The sequence below is a fragment of the Puma concolor genome, chromosome E1, assembly GCF_028749965.1.
Source record: "Puma concolor isolate L17-30 chromosome E1, mPumCon1.1.hap2, whole genome shotgun sequence".
NCBI lineage: Eukaryota > Metazoa > Chordata > Mammalia > Carnivora > Felidae > Puma > Puma concolor.
In genome coordinates, this window is record NC_141680.1 from 29,467,830 (window position 1) to 29,486,849 (window position 19,020).

The 19,020-nt window shown below is 38.5% G+C and overlaps 1 protein-coding gene across 8 annotated transcripts in view; it reads left to right on the top strand.

Moving 5' to 3' along the window:
- The window catches only part of TRIM37 (tripartite motif containing 37), a 146,663-nt gene that overhangs the window by 122,853 nt on the left and 4,790 nt on the right, over positions 1-19,020 (top strand). For 7 of the 8 annotated variants that reach the window (XM_086686827.1, XM_086686824.1, XM_025918370.2 and 4 more), the window contains 2 exons: positions 7,162-7,272; positions 8,628-9,906. In XM_086686827.1, coding sequence (XP_086542953.1) covers positions 7,162-7,272; positions 8,628-8,710 — 194 coding nt within the window. In that variant the 3' untranslated portion in view covers positions 8,711-9,906. Of the gene's footprint in view, positions 1-7,161; positions 7,273-8,627; positions 9,907-19,020 lie in introns of those variants that run through there. The other variant, XM_086686825.1, reaches the window with a different exon arrangement.

A 19,020-nucleotide genomic window follows, 5' to 3' on the forward strand; every position in this document is an offset into this window, starting at 1 on the left:
TATTGATAGCTTATCATAAACTAGAGAAAGGCATTTAATTGTCCACCTTTAGGGTCTACCATGCACTTTCAAGTCTTTCAAATTCTGATATTTAAAGTAGTCATGTGACCCAGTAATATATAAGGAGCGATATGATATAAAGAGCTCAGCACTGAGTAAGAAAAGCTGCTGTAAACATGCCAATCAACATGCCACAGAAGTACATCCTTGTAGTTTGTTGGGACCTAAACAGCTTGTTTACCGCTGGAGTTCCAGGATAGGCAGTGAGAAGAAAACTAATGGATGAGGCTGGAAAAAGGGAATACAGTGAACAAAAGGAGCTCTGAGCCTTTTGGAATCTACTTTGTGAGAGGAGCAGAGTGGGGCCTTGCTGCTGTGGTAATATTCTATCAGCAGAAGCAATTCTCAAGAAACCTTTATTCTTTATACTTATAAGCCTTGGTAGGAAGTCAGCAAATGGGTTTGTCTTGTATCCGTGCTTAGGAGACACAAGGCTCTTATTTGAGCAGAATACCTAAGAAAATTTTCTGTGTCAGATTACTGTGGGTAAGTCATTCAGTCTGTCTGTCTGTCTGTCTGTCTGTCTGTCTGTCTTTCTGTCTCTCAAATCTTCCTAAAGAAACTTTAAGGGGCGCCTGGGTGGCTCAGTCGGTTAAGCATCTGACTTTGGCTCAGGTCATGATATCACGGTCCATGAGTTCAAGCCCCGCGTCAGGCTTTGTGCTGACGGCTCAGAGCCTGGAGCCTGCTTCAGATTCTGTGTCTCCCTCTGTCTCTGACCCTCCCCCATTCATGCTAAATAAACATTAAAAAAAAAATTAAAAAAAAATAGAAACTTTATTTTTTTTTTATTTTTTATTTAAAAAAAAAAATTTTTTTTTCAACGTTTATTTATTTTTGAGACAGAGAGAGACAGAGCATGAATGGGGAGGGGCAGAGAGAGAGGGAGACACAGAATCGGAAGCAGGCTCCAGGCTCTGAGCCATCAGCCCAGAGCCTGACGCGGGGCTCGAACTCACGGACCGCGAGATCGTGACCTGGCTGAAGTCGGACGCTTAACCGACTGCGCCACCCAGGCGCCCCAAAAAAAAAGAAACTTTAAAATAAAGCATTGTTTGTGTTACTGGCTGGGAATTTGGGACTACTAAGGAGGTCTGTTAAATATATTTGCCCATCAATGAGATGGTCTTCTTAGACATGACAGGCATTAGAGCTTTTTCTAAGTGGGACCGTATGGGACAACCTTACATTAATCTTGTCTTTAATGGCCTGATACTGAAAGGTTGACACTACCCATATCCCTGTCAATGCTGCTGCCAGTTGATACCCTCCCTGCAGAATTCTTGTAGGTAGACCAGTGTCTTCTTTGTGCAGTTTAAGACTGGAGAGAATATGCTCTGATTGAGCTCCTATTGAAGTAGCACTAATCTCTTTCAGTTAAGTCAAGGCTGTCAATATATCCATCCCAGGGAAAAGCCATGACATGCCTGTTACAAATCTTACTGGCAGCCTGTCTAAGAGAGAAATACAGTTTGATACTCCAGCATAACTGATCCCTTTTGGGATATCGGTTAAGAGATTTTTATGTAAGTTAACAAAAACTCAATTCGCTTAAACAAAAAGGAAGGTATACTCTCATATTAACATGAAGTCTCACATAACTGTGGTAGGGCAGTTTCAGGGTTGGAAAACTTAGATGTTCAGTGTTCTCAAGAACTCATTTTTTCCCCATCTTCCCCATCAGAGCACCTTAACATCCTCTTATATCTCATTAATCACTGGCAGAAAAAGGAAACTTGGCAAAGTCTATAAACATTTGGTTCTCCTCCTTGACCCATTCCATGTGGCCATATGGAAGAGGGAAGATACCAAACAGCAGTGAGGTTCTGTATTAGAAAGGAGTGAGGCAGTGGTGCCCAGTGGCTTAGTCGGTTAAGCATCCGGTTCTTGATATTGGCTCAGGTCATGATCTCATGATTCATGGGTTCAAGTCTGTTTTGGGCTCTGCACTGACAGTGTTGGAGCCTGCTTGGGATCCTCTGTGCCCCTCTCTTGCTTACCCTCTTTCAAAAAATAAATAAACATTAAGAAAAAAGAAAAGAGGCAGGTAAAACATTAGTGTCTGTTGCACCAAGTGGTTAATATATTTCCTAAGCATCTGAAATTTGAGCACCCATCAATAAGGGAGTTAGAACTAAAAGTACAGTACTAACAGTACTAAGCATATAGTGGATGCTCAAAAAATGTGGTAGGTGATATAAAAATATCCTACTTCAAATTTCACTGTAAGATGCAGATTTTGTTTTCCGCATTGAACATCTCTGTGGCATCTTACATTTAATGATATCTTATAATTACTATCAATGAAAGCCAGTTGTCTGAAAACCTATAAACACCTGGTAAGATTAAGAAAGGTCAAGTATTCCGACTTCTTAGAGTTGGTAAAATATCACTAATTTACTTAGGTAGGCAGTGGGTAGACATTGCAATATACGGGGCAAGGCACAGCATATAGCTTGTGGTCTGTTGACTGACAGCAGCTAATTTCATTTTTAAAAACAATGAAAGTGTTTGACCTTATGTTCACTCCCCTCACTTATTTAAAAATTTTTTTTTCTTAAGTTTACTTACTTATTTTTGAGAGGGGGGGGTGGGGAGAGAATCCCAAGCGGGCTCCACACTGTCAGTAAGGAGCCCGATGCAGGGCTCAAACCCACATACCATGAGATACCAAGAGTCAGGCGCTTAATTGGCTGAGCCACCCAGGTGCCCCTCCCTCTCACTTATTTAAAAAAAAATTTTTTTTTTTTTAATGTTTATTTAGTTTTGAGAAAGAGAGAGAGAGACAGAACTTGAGTGGGGAAGGGGCAGAGAGAGAGGGAGACACAGAATCTGAAGCAGGCTCCAGGCTCTGAGCTGTCAGCACAGAGCCTGACGTGGGGCTAAACCCACCGACCATGAGATCATGACCCAAGCCGAAGTCGGATGCTTAACCGACTGAGCCACCCAGGTGCCCCCCTTCCCTCTCACTGATTGCAATGATTTATGCAGGACCTGTTGACCCAGTGTTGGGTATGGCCAACTATTAAGCTAGAGGTCAGGAGACCAATTTTGCTTTCTCATTACATTCACAAAGCTAGGGAACTTTCTTAAGTATGTGTTCGTGGCCCTGTCTGGTACTATATAAATAAATAATAAGTTTATACTACCCTTCATAGGAATCCAGTGAGTGGTATTCTAAGAAATAGGAAGTTTGGGGACCAAAATAATTCCCAACTTTTAAAGATATATAATGAATAAAGAGTTTGAAAGATTTGGGGAATTCCTGAGAATCCAGAGAATGATTTCCTTGTTTGTGAATCTGTCAGGAATTCAGAAACACTAGTTCTAGATCAAATTTATGCCTTTGCCTGGAATTTCAACCCACTTGTATAGTGGGTTTTAGTATTTTCAGCAACAGTTCCGTGAAGGGCCACAAGGTGGAGGTGGTGCTTCATGGAAGTAGCTGGTTTGGTCTCTGAGGAAGAAGTATTGTACTTTGCTTTTTATAGCAGGAAAGTTTTAGTTCTCTTTGCTGAACAAGGAGATTTCAAAAATGTCCATACACCCAGCCTATGTCTTCTAAATATTTAAGGGAGAAATAGTACTACACAAAACTCTTCTTGGAAACAGAAGAGGAAGAATTCACTGGTAAAGCCATTTGGGGCTATAGTTTTCTTTGTTGGAAGTTCTTTTAACTACAAGTTGTATTTCTTTAGTAGGTAAAATACTTATTCAGGTGATCTGTTTTTACCTGAGTGACCTTTGGTAGTTTGTGTCTATCAAAGAATTTCTTATCATCTCATTTATGTTCTTAATTTCATGAGCATAAAGTTATTATTTTAATGTCTGTAGAATCTGTTGTGATGTCCCCTGTTTTATTCCTGATATTAGTAATTTTGTTCTCTTTTTCCTTAGTCTCCTTAGAAGCTTTTCAATTTTATTGATGTTTTTAAAGAACTAACTTCTTGTGTCACTGATTTCTTTTTCTGTTGTTTCCTGCAAATTTTATTTTTGTTCTGTATTTCCTTTCTTTTATTTGCTTTAAGTTTATTTACTCTTTTTTCTGGTTTCTTAAAATAGATGCTTAGATCTTTGAGACCTTTTACTTCTCTAATGTAAGCATTTAATGGTATAAATTTCCCTGTAAGCACTGCTATAGCCACATCTCCCAAATTTTGATATGTTGAATTTTTATTTTCATTCAATTTAGAATGTTTCATTAATTTTGGAAAAATTTCTGCCATTTTCTCTTAATGCATTGTCTGTCCTTTGTTATTCTTGCTATCTGTGGCAGTCTGTTTGACACCAGTGGAACTATTACCATTTATCCCCTTATATTTTAACTGCTTTTTAATGATATTCATTTTTCTATTTCTTTAATATTCTGTTTAATTTCCTTAGTTCTGTCTTTAAGTTTGCTAACCTCTTTTCCAACTTTGCTTAAATCTATTAATATTTTAATTTTAATGACTATATCTTTCATTTCTGGAAAGTCTGTTTAGTAATTTTTTAAGTTTCCTTTCTCATATTAAACAGGTCCTTAATTTATGAAAAAATCATGGTATTGTCCTTCTATTTGTGTATTTCACTTGACTCATTTCAGGTGGATTGCCTGCCTTTTTTGTTTTGTAAATTTTAATTAGAACACACCTTTCTAAGAATCTTTTTCTGCCTCATCTACCCCTCCCCTGAAAAAAATCCATCCCCCCCCTGTGATAATTTATGACCTGGATTGTGGAAGCTTCCCTCCAGAGAAGCTTTTTTTTTTTTTTTTTTTTTTTATGTTTTAAGAGTATTCAGAAGCACTTCTATATCTGCTCTAAAGTCTTTGTTAGTTAGATACTTCCAGCATCTCATTCATTTCAGCATTGATGTTTGTTGATTGTCTTTTCCTAGGTCTTCATATGCTGAACTCATTTTGGATTGTATCCTGGATTCTTTTTTTTCTTTTTTAATTTGAAAGAGAGAGAGAGAGAGAGAGGAAACATGAGCAAGTGGGAGAGAGGGGCAGAGGGAGAGGGAAAGAGAGTCTTAAGCAGGCTCCACACTGGGCTCGCAACACAGGGCTCCATCCCATGACTCTGGGATCATGACCTGAGCCAAAATCAAGAGTCAGACACTCAACTGACTGAGTCACCCAGGCACCCTGTATCGTGGATATTTTTAATATGTTATGAGATTCTGGATCTTATTTAAATCTGACAGTTTGGGGCACCTGGGTAGCTCAGTCAGTTAAGCGTCCGACTTAGCTCAGGTCATGATCTCACGGTTTGTTAGTTCGAGCCCTGTATCGAGCTCTGTGCTGACAGTTCGGAGCCTACAGCCTGCTTCAGATTCTGTGTCTCCCTCTCTCTGCCCCTCCCTCGTTCCCTCTCTCTCTCAAACATAAATAAACATTAAAAAAAATTTTTTTAATGTTAAATCTGACAGTTTGGTGGTACTTCAAATTCTGGTCTACACCAATATACCTGTTCCTATTTACTTTTCAGTACCCTTAAAGAGCTGCTTCATGGATTCTGTCCAGGTTTTATAGCTTCATTTAGTGGGAAAGATGGAATGGAATGTGCTTATTACTCCATCTTACCTAGAACCTTTACTCCAGAAGATTTTCCATTTGCTTTATTCAAATAGCACTAGCTCCTGACCAATTTTTATATTAATTTCCTGAGACTTAAACCTCAACTTTAAATCCCAAACCTAAATTAGGCACATAGGCCTTAGTTTGAATTCTGAGATCAGCTGAGCCCAGCAGAAACAGACAGGAGACTGTATTCCTATACCAGTAGGCAGACTTTTTCTAGTCCATTCTTTCAATAAGAATTTTAGCTTTATGCAGGGAAATAAGTTTTAGTCATTCAACTCCCTTTCTGTGGTGGGTCCAAGGGAATATTAAAGATGTTCACATCTAAATCTTGGGTTTCTGTGGCATCTGACCTGTTAGTTTTCCTGTTTGTTTTGGTACCTGTGTATTTCTCTTCTTTTTTTTTTTTTTTTAACATTCATTTATTTTTGAAAGGGAGATACAGTGCAAGTGGGGGAGGGGCAGAGAGAGGGAGACACAGAATCTGAAGCAGGCTCCAGGCTGTGAGCTGTCAGTGCAGAGTCCGATGTGGGGCCCGAACCCACAAGCCGTGAGATAATGACCTGACCTGAAGTTGGAGGCTTAACCAACTGAGCCACTCAGGCACCTCTCTCCTCTTTCTTTTAAATGGGCTGTTCATTAACATATATTTTTTTTATATTTTCTTTAGCATGTATAAGGGTTTATAGCAGGAAGATTTCCAGATTTTCTTGGTCACTATCTTGTTGAAAGAGAAGCACTTTCTATAGAATTCTTCTTTTTCTTTTTTCTTGTTTTAAGTTTATTTATTTATTTATTTTGAGACAGAGAAAGGGAGAGCACAAGTAGGGGAGGGGGTAGAGAGAGGAGGAGAGAGAATCCCAAGCAGGCTCCACACTGTCAGCTCAGAGCCCAGCAGGGTGCTCAAACTCACAAATTGTGAGATTATGACCTGGACTGAAATCAAGAGTCAGATGCCTAACTGACTAAGCCACCTGGGTGCACTTAGAATATTTCGTTTAAGAGTCAGTTGATGTATGTAAAAACAAAATTGGAGGCCGAAATGGGATAGTAACTCATTTATTGCTAAGAGTTTTTGGAATTTCTTATATACATGCATATGTGTAAGTATAACCATGTATTTAGATAACATTTATATGTTTTAGGCTAGAAACGATTACATCCATATTGAATCAGGATTAAAAGTTTCTATTATCTCTTATGACTCTCGAAAAAACTGTTTGCTTTGGAAAAAATATTCTCAATATAATGAAATTAATACTGGTTTCAAATTACTACTTGCAGATACTTTCCACTACTTGTGGAAAGGGCAATTTTAATCTTTGAGAACAAAAATAAAACCACTGCTCTAAATAACTAATGAGAACTGAGGTTTGTGTGGTTACTTTTTTATTTGTTTTGTTTGGTGTCTTCCACTGTCTTGGGATCTAGGGTAAAATTCAGTAGGAATCTCAGTTTAGTGGGCGAGGAGACTTTGTTTTCCTTTCACTAGCAGTGGTTTCATTTCAGAAACATGTTCTCCCCTTCTTTCATGCCAGGAATGAGCAGTGACAGTGATATTGAATGTGACACTGAGAATGAGGAGCAGGAAGAGCACACCAGCATGGGAGGATTTAACGACTCTTTCATGGCACAGCCCCCAGATGAAGGTGCGGCACATGGTCTCATTTCACAGAGATTAATAAAACCGTCTCTTCTGCTGCTATTGCTGCTGCTTCTTTTGCTTCTGCTGCTGCTTCTCTGCTGTTTCTGCTTCTTTTTCTTTTTTAATTATTGTCTTTTGTGAAACAATATTCTATGGGGTAAACTAAATGGTGAGTACTGAAAAAATGTGCTAGGTACTGTTTGGTCAGATACCTGCTGGATACTACTTAATGGAGCGGGCTCAGCAACCTGCTCTAGTGTATAGCCTGTAACATAAATAGCATTTATGTTGTACAGAGCTTTTAAAAACAAAAACAAAACTGAGAAGACTTTTCCATAGAGGCAGTCTGTAGCCTACAATACCTAAATATTTTCTATCTGTTCTTTTATAATAAGAAAATGCTTATCAACCCCTGGGGAGGGTTCAGATGTTATTAGATGTTAGGAGCCTAGCTTAATAAGGAAACTTTTTAAAAGATTTTTTTTCTGACTTCTTAGAAATGCATTTAGTTTATGGAAGCATCATTTTTTAAATTTCCTCTTCCTCCCAAAATAGTTTTAGGAATAAAACCCACTGAGATAAAGTCATTGTTAGTATTTTTGTTTTGTTTTAGGAGTACCACATAATGATTTGGTAGTATGTATGTATTGGGAAATGATTAACACAGTAAGTTTAGTTAACATCCGTCACCCATTACTAATATTTTATCCAGAGACTTTTAATGATCAGTCTTAGCATTCCTCTGCAAGATTTCCTGGAATGGCAACATTGTTAGGCTTATGACAGTTTTCGGCATTACAATTTTACAGATTTCCCTGAAGTTCTAGTTTTGTTTTTTGTTTTTTGTTTTTTGTTTCCAAAATAGAGCTGAGCAGTTGATGGTTTTTAGGTATTATGACACTGTTAGTAATTTTCTTTTTCTGAAAGAAGCAGCTAGATTTTGGTCACGTTATTTTGAGTGCTGATGGATTTTTTAGTGATATTTGCATGTGCAATTTAATTTGCCTTAAGATACATTTTAATGTTTACAAAGTCAGTCTTCAAAGTATATACGTCATCATCATTTCCTGTTCCTTTCTTCAAGCTGCTCCCACAGTGTCCCCAGGAGAACAAAGTTAGGCAGTGACTTTCATCTTCTAATTATGGGTATTACACATTTTACTTTTTCTTGTTTTTTTTTTCCCTTTGTGCTTGCTTATACCTGATTCAGATAACAAATTTTCTATGAAGACAGAGGTTTGTCTACAACCCACTAATCTTTATCACTTAACTAACATGCTTAGGAAGATCACTTAAAGACATGGAAAAGAAAATACTGGTCTTTAAAAACTGTTATCTGCTTTTAATTTTTTATCTTAGATACGCATTCCAGTTTTCCTGATGGTGAACAAATAGGCCCTGAAGACCTCAGCTTTAATACTGATGGAAACAGCGGAAGGTAATTTTCAAATCCAGAGAACTGACTTGCAAGCTACCTTGACCCTGAGATTTGCTGTAGTTGGTGCTCAATTTGTCATCGGTCAGATAATCAGATTTGGTCTTATTTTTTTTCATCATCTCTACCTGAAATAGTATTTCTGAAACTTTAGAAAGTAGCACAATTGTAGTATATGACATTAGTACACAGGACAAAATTAGCAGTGTGGGAAGAATTTTGTGTAATGTAATGAATTAACAGTGTAGTCCTCAATTAATTTAGTAAATCAGTATATTCCTAAAAGGCAGTTTGTTTCCTGCAATAGAAAGGTGGTTAACTGCCGGACAGTGTACGTAGAGACCGTGCATGCGCTCAGTAACTTGCTCAGTCTCGGTACTCCTCTATCCTTGGCTAGATTCTCAGTTGTGTTTAAATGACCACCTTTATAGTTTGGGTTTTAATCGTAGTTTATAGCTTCATTAATGCCTGTAAATTAGGGAAGAGAAAAATTACTTATGTATAGATTCTGCCCTGTAGATACTTTATGTGAATAAATAAAGCAAAAGTAGACTGAATCTCCTCTTTGGAGTATGTTGGCTGACTACAAGTTAATTTATTTATCTTTTCTTGTTTGTTCAGGTGTAGACACACTGATTAATGGCATAATCTTTCTATTATATGACTTTTACATACAGAATTTTAAATGAGTTAAGTTCATGTGAATTGGTCATGTTCCATATGAACACACGGAAGATCATTTACAATTATTTCAGTTTTTCCTGCCTTTTATTAAACAGCTGTAGTGCAACAAGTATTTTACAGCCCTCTTGTCTCTTTTATTTTCATTAGTTGGACATTGTTTCCAATGTCAATATGTTTAAAGATTCCTACACATTGCACAGTGGTTTACATGAAACTGTGGTATAATGTTTACTTTCATACTTAATTAGCCCAAAATAATTGCCAAACTTTCCATTGTGCTCCTGGATTTGTGTTTGAGCTGCTATAGCATTTGTGAAAAAATACACTGAAAGTTGGTAAGAGACTATTGAAGAAGCATGAATATAATACATGTGAGAGGCACCTCCTCTACTTATATTTTACTTAATGAAGATTGTTTGCTTTTCCATGTCTACTGTCTTGCCAAATTCTGTGATTCATGGTTGGCTTTTGTTCAAAACAGGTCGCACTTTTTGTTAATAAAATGAACTTGAGAAAATATTATGCCTCTGCAATTTATTAAAAGTGGGACAGGAAGCCCCCCACCCTTTTTTTTTCCTATTCACATTGCCTGTGTACAGTTGAGGCTGTTAAGCTCTATAGACTGTTAGTAGTAAATGCATGAGGAAATTAACACTTACTTATATTTTATACTCTTACACTCTTGGTAATATATATGGTTGCTTTTTCTCCTTAAAAGCTAGTTGGAGGGGCGCCTGGGTGGCTCAGTTAAGCATCTGACTTCAGCTCAGGTCATGATCTCACGGTTCATGAGTTTGAGCCCCACGTCAGGCCCAGTGCTGACAGCTCGGAGCCTGGAGCCTGCTTCAGATTCTGTGTTTCCTTCTCTCTCTCTGCCCCTTCCCCATTCATGCTCTGTCTCTCTCTCTCTCTCAAAAATAAATAAACATTTAAAAAAATTTTTAAAGTTAGTTGGAAATATTTAAGTACTATAATCATATGAGAAGTAAAAATTTAGCATTCACTTACTAACATGATAGTGTTGGTGTAGTGTCATGTAGTTATTAGGTAGTTTATCATGCAGTGCTCTAAAACATAACTAATACATTCTTTAACACATTTCAGTATCTCTTAGAAATGTTTTTCAGTTTATCACATTTTGTTGACATTTTTTTAATCCGACTTTTTGTTAACCTCTATACTGCATTGTAATAGATGAAGGTATAAAGCAACAATTTTGCACCGTTAGTGTTGAGGGCAAACCATTGTACGGATTGATTAGTAGATTTTTTTTTTTAATGAGGTTCATTAGTTGGAACCCGCAAACACAAATACGTTTGACTACTTTGAATCTCTCACTGTTAGCAGCTCTTTCTTCACTTTTATTTGATATAGAACTCAGTGCTTTCCTGTGTATCTTTGTAATTTTATTTATTTTTAAAATATGGGAAACTACATGTGGTTAAGAACTAAGAGAAGCCTGAGAGTAGACTGCTCATTTGGGAAAATTTACTTGTAAAGCTTCTAGCACACATGATTTAATCATGAGATTCTCTTAGGTCATTAATCTACAGGGTAGCATTTTGAGGTATCTCTCTTTCATTTATTGGGAGGATGTATACTTTTTTTTTTTTTTTTTTTAATTTTTTTTTTTTCAACCTTTATTTATTTTTGGGACAGAGAGAGTCAGAGCATGAACGGGGGAGGGGCAGAGAGAGAGGGAGACACAGAATCGGAAACAGGCTCCAGGCTCCGAGCCATCAGCCCAGAGCCTGACGCGGGGCTCGAACTCCCGGACCGCGAGATCGTGACCTGGCTGAAGTCGGACGCTTAACCAACTGCGCCACCCAGGCGCCCCAATACTTTTTTTTTTAAGTAGGCTTCATGCCCATTGCAAGAGCCTAAAGTGAGGCTTGAACTCACAACCCTGAGATCAAGACCTGAGCTGAGAACAAAAGCCAGATGTCTAATTTACTGAAGCACCCAGGCGTCTGGATATACTTTTTAAAATCATAGATGTTCTTAATCTTTGCTCTTAATTTTCATGACCTTGCAGTTTTTTTAGTGAGTGGATTCCCTAGAATAACATAGTGATATTTGGATCATGGTACATTTTTGTCTTAAGTATTTTTCTAGCTCTTCTGATGCTTTCAGGCTATGTATAAAAACAATCAGGAGTGCTCTCCTTATTTTCGATGAGTTGAGAGCTGGTTTAGACCATTTTATTTAAAAAAAATTTTTTTTTAATTTATATTTTGAGAGAGAGTGCAGGTGCTAGTGGGGGAGGGGCAGAGAGAGGGAGAGAGAGAATCTCAAGCAGAGCCTCACGTGGGGCTCGATCTCACAAACCCAAAGATCATGATCTGAGCTGAAGTTGAGTTAGATGCTCAGCTCACTGAGCCACCCAGGTTCCCCATAATTTTTTTTTCTTTTTTTTTTCCTTTTTTTTTAAAATATGGGGCTTCAACTCATGACCCTGTGATCAAGATCTGAACTGAGATCAAGAGTCAGACACTTGAGGTGCCTGGGTGGCTCAGTTGGTTAAGTGTCCAGTTCTTGATTTCTGCTTAGGTCATGATCTCACAGTTCGCGGGATCAAGCCCTGCATCAGGCTACACAGCTGGTGGCACAAAGCCTGCACGGGATTTGCTCTCTCCCTATCTCTCTGCCCCTATCCCACTCATGCTGTCTCTTTCTGAAAAAAAAAAAAAAAAAAAAAAATGAGTCAGGGTGTTTGGGTGGCTCAGTCAGTTAAGCATCTGACTTCAACTCAGGTCATGATCTCGTGGTTTGTGAGTTTGAGCCCCAGGTCGGGCTCTGTGCTGACAGTTCAGAGCCTGGAGCCTGCTTCAGATTCTGCGTCTCCCTCTCTCTGCCCCTACCCCACTCGCACTGTGTCACTCTCAAAAGTAAACATTGGAAGAGGAAAAAAAGTCAGATATTTAACCCACTGAGCCACCCGGGCAACTGAAACCCTTTTAAATTAGTAGGATTTCAGTTTACTTTGGTAGCAAGATTATTTTCGGTTGTTACAGCTGTAGGAAAATTGGAAAGTATTTGGTTCTTTACACTTGCACAAAAACTTTGTAGGGAAAATATTTGAGCTTAATTGTTGTATTCTCATGTATTTTAGGAAGCAAACTTATTCGTATATTCTGAGTCCATATTTAAGAATAAAGTCTATCTCTTGAAAAGCAAAAAATGCAAGGTTCTAAAGAAATGATATTGAACCTGCCCTCCTGGTATAAAATTCTCTGTTTTGTAATTAAAGTTGGAAACATGTTGTACCAAAAACCAAGAACAAACTGGTAGGTAACTAAAGGACAGAATGAGTACTCAAAAGCAGTTCCATTATGGTGAAGAAAATGATGCCTATTTTGTTGGGCTCCAGTTCACTTCAAGTAATTTTGTTTGTGAATTATAAAATGGTAAGAAATAGGCAGCATATATAAATTTTCAGTCCATTGAGAAAAATGGGATTCAGTTAACAAGTGTCTGCCATTCTCTCTAGGTAGACAACTACCGTCCTTGAGCCAAATCCCTACGGCTGTTTATTTTTGGAAACAAAGTGGTTTTGGAACATATTAATATCCATTCATTTATAGTTTGTCAGTGACTGCTTTTGCCGTACAAAGGCAGACCTGAGTAGCCGCTAAGGAAACCTGTTGGCTCCAGAGCCTCAAATATTTACTCTCACACCTTTACAGATAACAATTGCTGGCTTCTGCTCTGTTGATATTAATGGGAACTTCATGGTTTTTTTAGTATAGAACGTTTCGGTTTGAAAAAGCATGATTTTTAAGTCAAAAAGGTGAACATTTGATTAGTTTTGTGTTTACTTTTGTATGGGGTACTGTCCTGTTCTAGAATCATAAGAAGGCTGAAAGGGGCACCTGGGTGGCTCAGTTGGTTTAAACATCTAACTCTTGGTCTCGGCTCCAGTTATGATCTAATAATGGTTTATGAATCCGAGCCCCACTTCACGCTTTGCGCCGTCAGTGCAGAGTCTGCTTGGGATGCTCTCTCATTCCATTGCTCTTGAAGACCAAACGATTTCAAAGGTGAAGGACCTGTTAGCATTTAGTAGTGCTGGATCTTTTTTTTTTTTTAAATGTTTGTTTATTTTTGAGAGAATATGAGCGGGGGAGGTGCAGAGATGGTGGGAGACACAGAAATGGAAGCAGGCTCCAGCCTCTGAGCTATCAGCATAGAGCCTGACACAGGGCTCGAACTCACCAACCACAAGATCATGACCTGAGCCAAAATCAGACGCTTAACCACCTGAGCCTTCCAGGCACCCCAGTAGTGGGATCTTTGAAAAATATAATTACTTTCCCAAATTCTAGTCGTGTTATATATAGTAAGTCTGCACTGAATTCCTCAGTGGTGCCAGGAAATCTTCCCTCTTCCTTGGGGTGATATGCCTGCTTTGGCTATGCTAGACTTTAGGTAGCAGTAAGAGGAGGAGAAGGCATAGGAGAAGGTACCAGTTCCTTTTCCCTCTTTGCATTGGTTGTTCATGATCTGGTCTGCAAGAGCAGACCCCCCCTTTCACTCCCATTCTCCTACATGTAGCTGTCATCACCTACAGTCTGTGCAAATCATGAGTAGTGGACATAAATTTCCAATGAGTTCCTCTACTGTGCTTCTACTTTCTGGCACTTTGTGTATCTTTTAAGTCTTTTCCTTCCACCATTACCTTGTTTCACTATTTATTTTTTTTTTTTAAGTAAACTCTACCACCAACTTGGGGCTTGAACTCATGACCCCAGATCAAGAATCCCTTGCTCTACCATATGAGCTAGCAAGTGCCCCCAGTATTAGTATTAGTATTTTTATTTCGTGTTTCTTTCCTAGAAAATTTCTTCTTAATGAATGTTTTCTCTTAAGCCAAAGGATATAGCAGTTAATGCTTGCAGTGTGCACAAACGTGGTTTCTGGACAGCTTTGACCAACTGTGTCATTGAATCCTTAAGTAACCTTTGAGGTAGATGATTTGTGTGTCCTACCCATTTGTCAGAGAAACATGCAGTTTAGGGAGGTTAGGTGATTCTCTGAAGGTTCCACACCACTGGCAAGGATGGAATGAATTGCTGGTCTGGTACTTTTTTTAGTTCTTCACACTTGAACCAAATCCAGCATTTTTATACCTAATAATTTTAAAGCTCCAGATTTTCCTATTTTTTTAAACTTTTTATTTTGAGGTAATTTTAGATTTACAAAGAGATACAAAAGTCCTGACAGAGTTCCCATATTCCCATCATGCAGCTTACTCAGCTTCTGCTTTTGTTAACATCTTCTATAACTGTAGAATAGTAATCAAAACTAGGAAATTAGTCTTGTTTACAGTACTGTTAACTACAGAATTTATTCAGATTTCACCAGTTAATTTATTTTTTAATGTTTATTTTGGGAGAGAAAATGCACACATGTGAGCAGGGAGGTGAAGGGCAGAGTTAAAGGGAGAGAGAGAATCCCAAGCGGCTCTGTGCTATCAGCGCAGAGCCCGAAGCAGGGCTCGATCCCACAAACCACGAGATCATGACCATAGCTGGTATCAAGAGTTGGCTGCTTAACTGATTAAGCCACCCAGACACCCCACCAGTTATTGTATTAATTTCCTTTTTCTGTTCCAGGATCCAGTCCAGCATCCCACATTGCATTTAGTTGTCATGTTTCTTTAGTATCCTCTGGTCAGTGACAGTTCTCAAGTCTTTCCAGTTTTTCATGACCTTGATATTTTCGAAGAGGACCAATTATTTTATAGAATGTTCCCTTATTTGGGTTTGTTTGATATTTTCTCATATTTAACTGAGATTAAGCATTATTGGGAAAACTACCACAGATGTGATATGCCCTTCTCATTGCAGTGTATCAGGGGCTATATATAGTGCAGGTATTTATTATTGATGACGCTAATCTTGATTAGGTGGTCAAGTTGGTGTCTGCCAGGATTCACACTTTATTTACAGTTTTTCCCTTTGTAATTACTAAATATTTGAGGCAAATACTCTTTCTGCTTAAACTCTTACTACTACCTTTAGCACCTACTGGTGGATCTTGCCTACAACAATTATGACTGCAGTGTTCTAATTGTTTTCTATTTCCCTGTTCCTTATACATTTATTATTAGAATTTTGTAAGGAAAAGTCCCTTCTTTCCCATTTAGCTTTTTATTCGACCACTTATTTATATCAGTGTGCACTCATGGATATTATTTTATTCTTTATGATCCAGTATGTCATTATTTTAAAGTTCAGTTCTAGTTTTGGCTATTGGAAGCTCTTTCAGGTTAGCTTTTGTATCCTTTTGGTATGTTCCTTCCTCCTCCTTTCCCTCTTCTCCCCCCACAAGATGCTCCAGGCTCATCTTATCTTTCCTCCGCCTCTTTTTATGGACAGTGGTATTTAAAAAGTAAGATTGGAGTGTTAAGGTGTGTGTGTTGTTTCTGGAGTGTCACTGCTTCTAGTCCTTATCAATGGAGAGAGTAGGAAACCACCTGTATACTTGGTCATGCAAACATCTCTATGTCTTTGTATATGTATGTATATGCAAATCTGTTTTAAGAAGATAAATCATGAGTCTGTAATTGATGCCTACAACACCAGTCCCAACTCCATAGTGCTCATTATAGCCTTCCCTTTTATTATAGCTTTCTCTAACAGCCTGTCTCTCATTGGCTATAGTATATTTATTTTTTAAATGTTTATTTATTGGTTTTGAGAGAGGGTGTGTGTGTGAGCAGGAGAGGGGCAGAGAGAGAATCCCAAGCAGACTCTGCACTGTCAGCACAGAGCCCCATGTGGGGCTTGATCCCACCAATCACAAGATCTCGACCTGAGCTCTGAAATCAAGAATTGGACATTCAACCGACTGAGCCACCCAGGCGGCCCAGCTACACTATATATACTTACTTGTTTAACTGTAATATATAAACCAAGTAGTTTCAGAACTGTTGACCTACCTATGCCTTTGTGAGGAACAAGTTTACCAACTACAGGGCAGTGCTGATTTACAGTTTTTTGTTTTTAGCCTTCAGTATCCTGTCACTTTCCCAAAGTTATTTAGGTCCTAAGATTCAGAGTTACATTCATTCTTTTCTGCACCATCCTCTTCAGTGTGATTAAATGATTCATTTGTGATAAAGTAAGATTCATCTGTTATAGTCTGCATTTTGTCCTCCCCACATATCCTGGTTGATTTCTAAATTTACATACATTAAAATTTAGTCTTTGTGGTACAGTGCAGTTCTGTGGGTTTTGACAAATACAGAGTTGTGTATCTGCCACCATAATAACTGCATAAAACAGTTCAGTTACCCTCAGAGTTCCCTTGTGTTAAGTAAATCCTTCCCACTGCCCCCACAACTCCTGGCAACCATGATCTGTTCTCTGTCCTTTTAATTTTCCCTTTACCAGAGTGTCATAGCCTTTCACTTAGCAAAATGCATTGGGTTTCATCCATGTTGTATGAATCAGCACTTCCTTTATTGCTGAGTAGTAGTTCACTGTATGGGCGTACCACTGTTTACCCATTGAAGGACATTTGGGTTATTTCCAGTTTAGGGTGATTATGAATCTTATAAACATTTGTGTGTAGATTTTTGTGTGAACATGAGTTTTCATCCTCTAGAGTAATATATGCCTTGGAATGGGATTGCTGGGTGTGTGATAAAGATCTGGCTGGTCTTTGTCCCTGGTTCCTGGGGTGCATACTCCATGGAATGTCCTGAATGATAGAATTGTCTTTGTTATTTATGGTGGGTCCTGATAGCTTATGCTAATGAGATAATTCAGGATGGGGGCTGGCATGTTAGAAAGACTGATCATGTGATTAGAGGATTGGGGTTCATAGTCACTTGATATCAGCCTGAATAGTTCAGGCTCATTGCCAGTGAGTCTGTCATGCTTACTTTATGAAATCCCAATAAAATCTCTGCATACTGAAGCTCAGATGAGCTTCCCCAGTAGGCAGTACTCTGTATTATCATCCATAGTTGTTTCGGGAAGATAAAATGCTCTGGTGGGGCGCCTGGGTGGCTCAGTCGGTTGAGCGTCCGACTTCGGCTCAGGTCATGATCTCACAGTTCATGAGTCTGAGCCTTGCGTCGGGCTCTGTGCTGACAGCTCAGAGCCTGGAGCCTGCTTGGGATTCTGTGTCTCTCTCCCTCTCTCTCTGCCCCTCCCCTGCTCATGCTCTGTCTCTCTCTGTCTCAAAAATAAATAAAAACATTTAAAAAAAGATTTTTTTAAATGCTCTGGTCACAAGGAAGCTTCCCATTGGGACTCTCCTAGACCTGACTGTATGCGTCTTTTCTTTTGCCTGGTTTTGATCTTTTGTATAATAAAACTATAAGTATTTCTCTAAGTTCTATGAGTTGTTCTAGCAATTGTCAAACCTGAGGGTCATTCAGGACATTCCAAAGAGTATGTATCCTTGGATACCTACTTTTCCAGAAGTGGCACTGCCATTTTACATTACTAACAGCAACATGTGAGAGTTCTAGTTGGATCTTACAGACACTTGGTACTGTCAGCACTTTTTAATTTTAGCCATTCTAATAGGTGATACTGGTTTTGCTAATATTTTGCTGAGGATTTTTTCATCTATATGCAAGAAGGATATTGGTATGTATAGTTTTTCTGTCTTCATCCTATTTGGTATCAGAGTAATGCTGACCTTAAAAAATTAATCTTTTCTGGAAGAGAATTATAGAATTGGTGTTATTTATTCCTTAAATGTTTGGTAGAATTTACCAGTGAAGGCATCTGGAAGAGATTTGTTTTTCCTTGGTGCGTGTTTCAAGTATTTATCCTGCTATGTATTCTGTGAGCTTCCTGGATCTACGGTTTGATGTCTGTGATTTAAATTTTTGGAAGTTTTCTTGCTATTATTCAGATATTTCTTCTGCCCTATCTTTCTCTTCTCCTCTTAGGATTCCAATTATATGCATATGTTAGACTGATACTGTCCCACAGCTCTTATATGTTCTCTTCTGGGATTATTTTGTTTTCATTTTTCCTTCACTGTGTGTGTGTGTGTGTGTGTGTGTGTGTGTGTGTGTGTGTATGTGTGTGTATGTGTTTCAGTTAGGGTAATTTATGTTGATTTATCTTTAAGTTTACTGATCTCTCCTCAGCACTGTTCAATCCACTGATGAGCCAGTCAAAAGCATTCATCATCTCTATTACAGTACTTTTCATTTCTAGCATTTTTATTTATAGTTTCTCTTTGCTAAAACCACCTATAAGATCTTGCATATGTTGTCCACCATTTCCATACACACAAGTGGGAGAGGAGCAGAGAGAGGCAGACACAGAATCCGAAGCAGGCTCCAGGCTCCGAGCTATCAGCACAGAGCCCAACACAGGGCTTGAATTCATGAGCTGTGAGATCATGACCTGAGCCAATGCTTAGCTGACTGAGCCACCCAGTCACCCCTAGCCTTAATTATTTTGAATTCTCTGTCCCAAAATCTTTGTCCTATCAGTCTGCTTCTTCTTTCCTTTCCTTTTTTATTTTTTAATGTTTGTTTATTTTGAGAGAGTGCAAGGGTAGGGAGGTGCAGAGAGAGAGAGGGAGAGAGAAAATCCCAAGCAAGCTCCATGCTGCCACTGCAGAGCCTGATGCAGGGCTTGATCCTACAAACCCATG